The 2500-nt window shown below is 54.6% G+C and overlaps 1 protein-coding gene across 1 annotated transcript in view; it reads right to left on the reverse strand.

Moving 5' to 3' along the window:
* Positions 1-2500, reverse strand: part of PTSG_08694 (uncharacterized protein) — an 18630-nt gene that overhangs the window by 10042 nt on the left and 6088 nt on the right. The window contains exons 5-11 of the mRNA XM_004990428.1: positions 2423-2489; positions 2140-2259; positions 1306-1891; positions 1039-1113; positions 798-879; positions 429-567; positions 136-216 (exon numbers count right to left, since the gene is read on the reverse strand). Of these exons, the coding sequence (XP_004990485.1) occupies positions 136-216; positions 429-567; positions 798-879; positions 1039-1113; positions 1306-1891; positions 2140-2259; positions 2423-2489 (1150 nt within the window). The remainder of the gene's footprint in view (positions 1-135; positions 217-428; positions 568-797; positions 880-1038; positions 1114-1305; positions 1892-2139; positions 2260-2422; positions 2490-2500) is intronic.

The raw sequence follows: 2500 nt of genomic DNA on the forward strand, positions 1-2500 counted from the left end.
TGTGTGTGTGTGTGTGTGTGTGTGTGTGTGTGTGTGTGTGTGTGTGTGTGTGTGTGTGTGTGTGTGCAAAACTGTCCGCGTTTGCGCTCTGGCACACCACTGATGCGAGCACTACTTTGCTTGCACATGTCGTACTGCTCCCATTCCAATACAGGCATCATTTCGGACGAAATATGGTGCATGCTAGAGCCGAGGAACATGTGTGACAGAGGTATGCTGATGGATTTGATGCGAATGCACACATAATCGCAATCGCAATCAAGCACACACACACACACATTATCACAACCTCACAATCACACACGCATACACACACACGCTTAATCACACACTCGCACAATCACACACTCGCGCACTCACACAATCACACAATCGCCATCACAATGGCAATCAAGCTCACACACGCACATGTACGCACCATCATCCACAAGAAGACGACGAGGGAGGTCTTGTAGCGGGCAGCGGGAAAGACGAGAAGAACGCCAAGGTAGAAGACCGTAAGACTGTCAAGCAGCGTCTGGTTCGGTACCGTTGTGCTCACAAACACAAGGAACAGCGACACTTTGTCTACAAGCAGATGACGATGATGATTGTTTGGATTGTCGAGGTGGAGTTGGGGGTTGGGGTTTCCAACATGGCACGTGCGTGAGCGGGCGTGGTGATGGATGCACATGTACGCAGGCATGCTTGCAAGCACCCACAATCGCAGAGGAGCAGGGATGGCGTGCGCCTGTGAAGTTACACATGTATTCAGGACATTCAAACCCCTCTCCGTTCAAACATGTCTGCGTGTTTACCGATGGCGAAGACGAGGGCGCGGTGCACGAGTTTGCGCAGTCGGAGGAACATTCGCCAGGACGCGCGGTCGCGCGGAAACGGCTGTGGTGGTGGTGGTGGTGGTGGTGGTGGTGGTGGTGGTGGTGGTAGTGGCGGTGAATGGGAGGTATGAGGAATTGTGGTGGTGTTGTGGATTGTGGCGGGTGACCATGTTGCATTGAAGTCGTACACGCAAAGAAAGACGTCGGTGGCGCAACACACCTCTGAGGGCGCTTTGTCGAGGCGGAGAAGGCGAAGATAGATGGCACTCACGACAAGCACAAACGACGCGGGGGCCTGCCATTGTGGATTGCGGTGATGGAAGCGATAACAGTGGGGATGGCAGAGTCATGAGGAGCGGAAGTGAGACGGAAAGGATGCCCATGTGCACACACACACACGCACACACACGCACACATACACACACGCACGCACACGCACGCACACATGCACACGCATACACACGCACACACGCACACACGCACCCACCACGTATGTGAAGCGGGCGGTGAGGGAGGAGGTGGTGTGCAGACCAATGTCGTCCAGCCAGTTGGTGGACAAGTTGTCCTCAAACGCCGTCTGTACGCCATCAAACTGGTAAATGTACTTGGCCACCATAATGACGGCAGAGTAGATGGTGGTGAGGTACCACGACGCCGCGTGGATGAGAGTGGAGGTGGTGGACACCGAGTTGAGGCAGAAGAACGCCACGTAACCGAGCTTGATCAGCGTCACGCCCGTGCCCAGCATACCGGAGAGAATGAGTACAAGCAGCACGAAGAGCCCCCACGCCGTGCTGACAACCCGCACAGCCTGTGGGCGGAGACGCACGGTGAACCGGCTGAACACGCGCTCATGCTGGTGCCAATACTCGTACACGTGCTGCTGCACCACGCACAGCGCCAGGATGAAGATGTTGAAGGAGGAGTGACGATAGAACGACTCATGGGAGTTCTCATCAAGGCCAATCAGCAGTGCTGTGTCCTCATTTCCGCCACGCACAAAGTAGAATCCCCACAGGTATTGCAGGAGCACCACCATGCACGCATACAGCAGCAGCACAAGCCAGTACCGCCTGTGTATGCAATGTGTGTATGCAGTGTGTATGTGTGTGTAAATTGGTGTGTTTGCGCATGAGTGTGTGTGCGCACGTGAGAGAGTGTGTGCGCATGTGAGAGTGTGTGTGTTGCGATGCGTGTGAACGTGCGGTTGTGTGTGTGTGTGTTTGTGTGTGTGTGTGTGTTGTGTGAGTTGTGTGTGTGTGTGTGTGCGCGCGTGTGTGAGTAACTTTGCACATGTTCTTGCACTGATCGATGAACGCACCGCGCCCATTCTCCGATGGTGACAAACGCGATGGCAAACACGAGGTAGAGGGCGTTGACAATCGTGACTTCGCCCAGCGCCGCAACGTAGATCAGAATCAACACAATGATGTAGATGTGGCTGCGGTACAGGTGAAGGTTGCATCAACAAAGGCAACAGGGTGACATTCGTGTGAGAGTTGTGTGATGCTTGGGAAGGGAGATGGCAAGAGCATCATCATCCAGCAAGACGAACGCAGCAGCAAAGTACATCCACAATACCGACACACGCACGTGTGCCTCACCTGACGATTGAGACTGCGAGCCAACCGAGGATGGGGCGCTTGTAAAGCGCGCGATCAATACGGGACGCTGCGCGCACA

Source organism: Salpingoeca rosetta (assembly GCF_000188695.1).
Source record: "Salpingoeca rosetta unplaced genomic scaffold supercont1.24, whole genome shotgun sequence".
Taxonomy (NCBI): Eukaryota; class Choanoflagellata; order Craspedida; family Salpingoecidae; genus Salpingoeca; species Salpingoeca rosetta.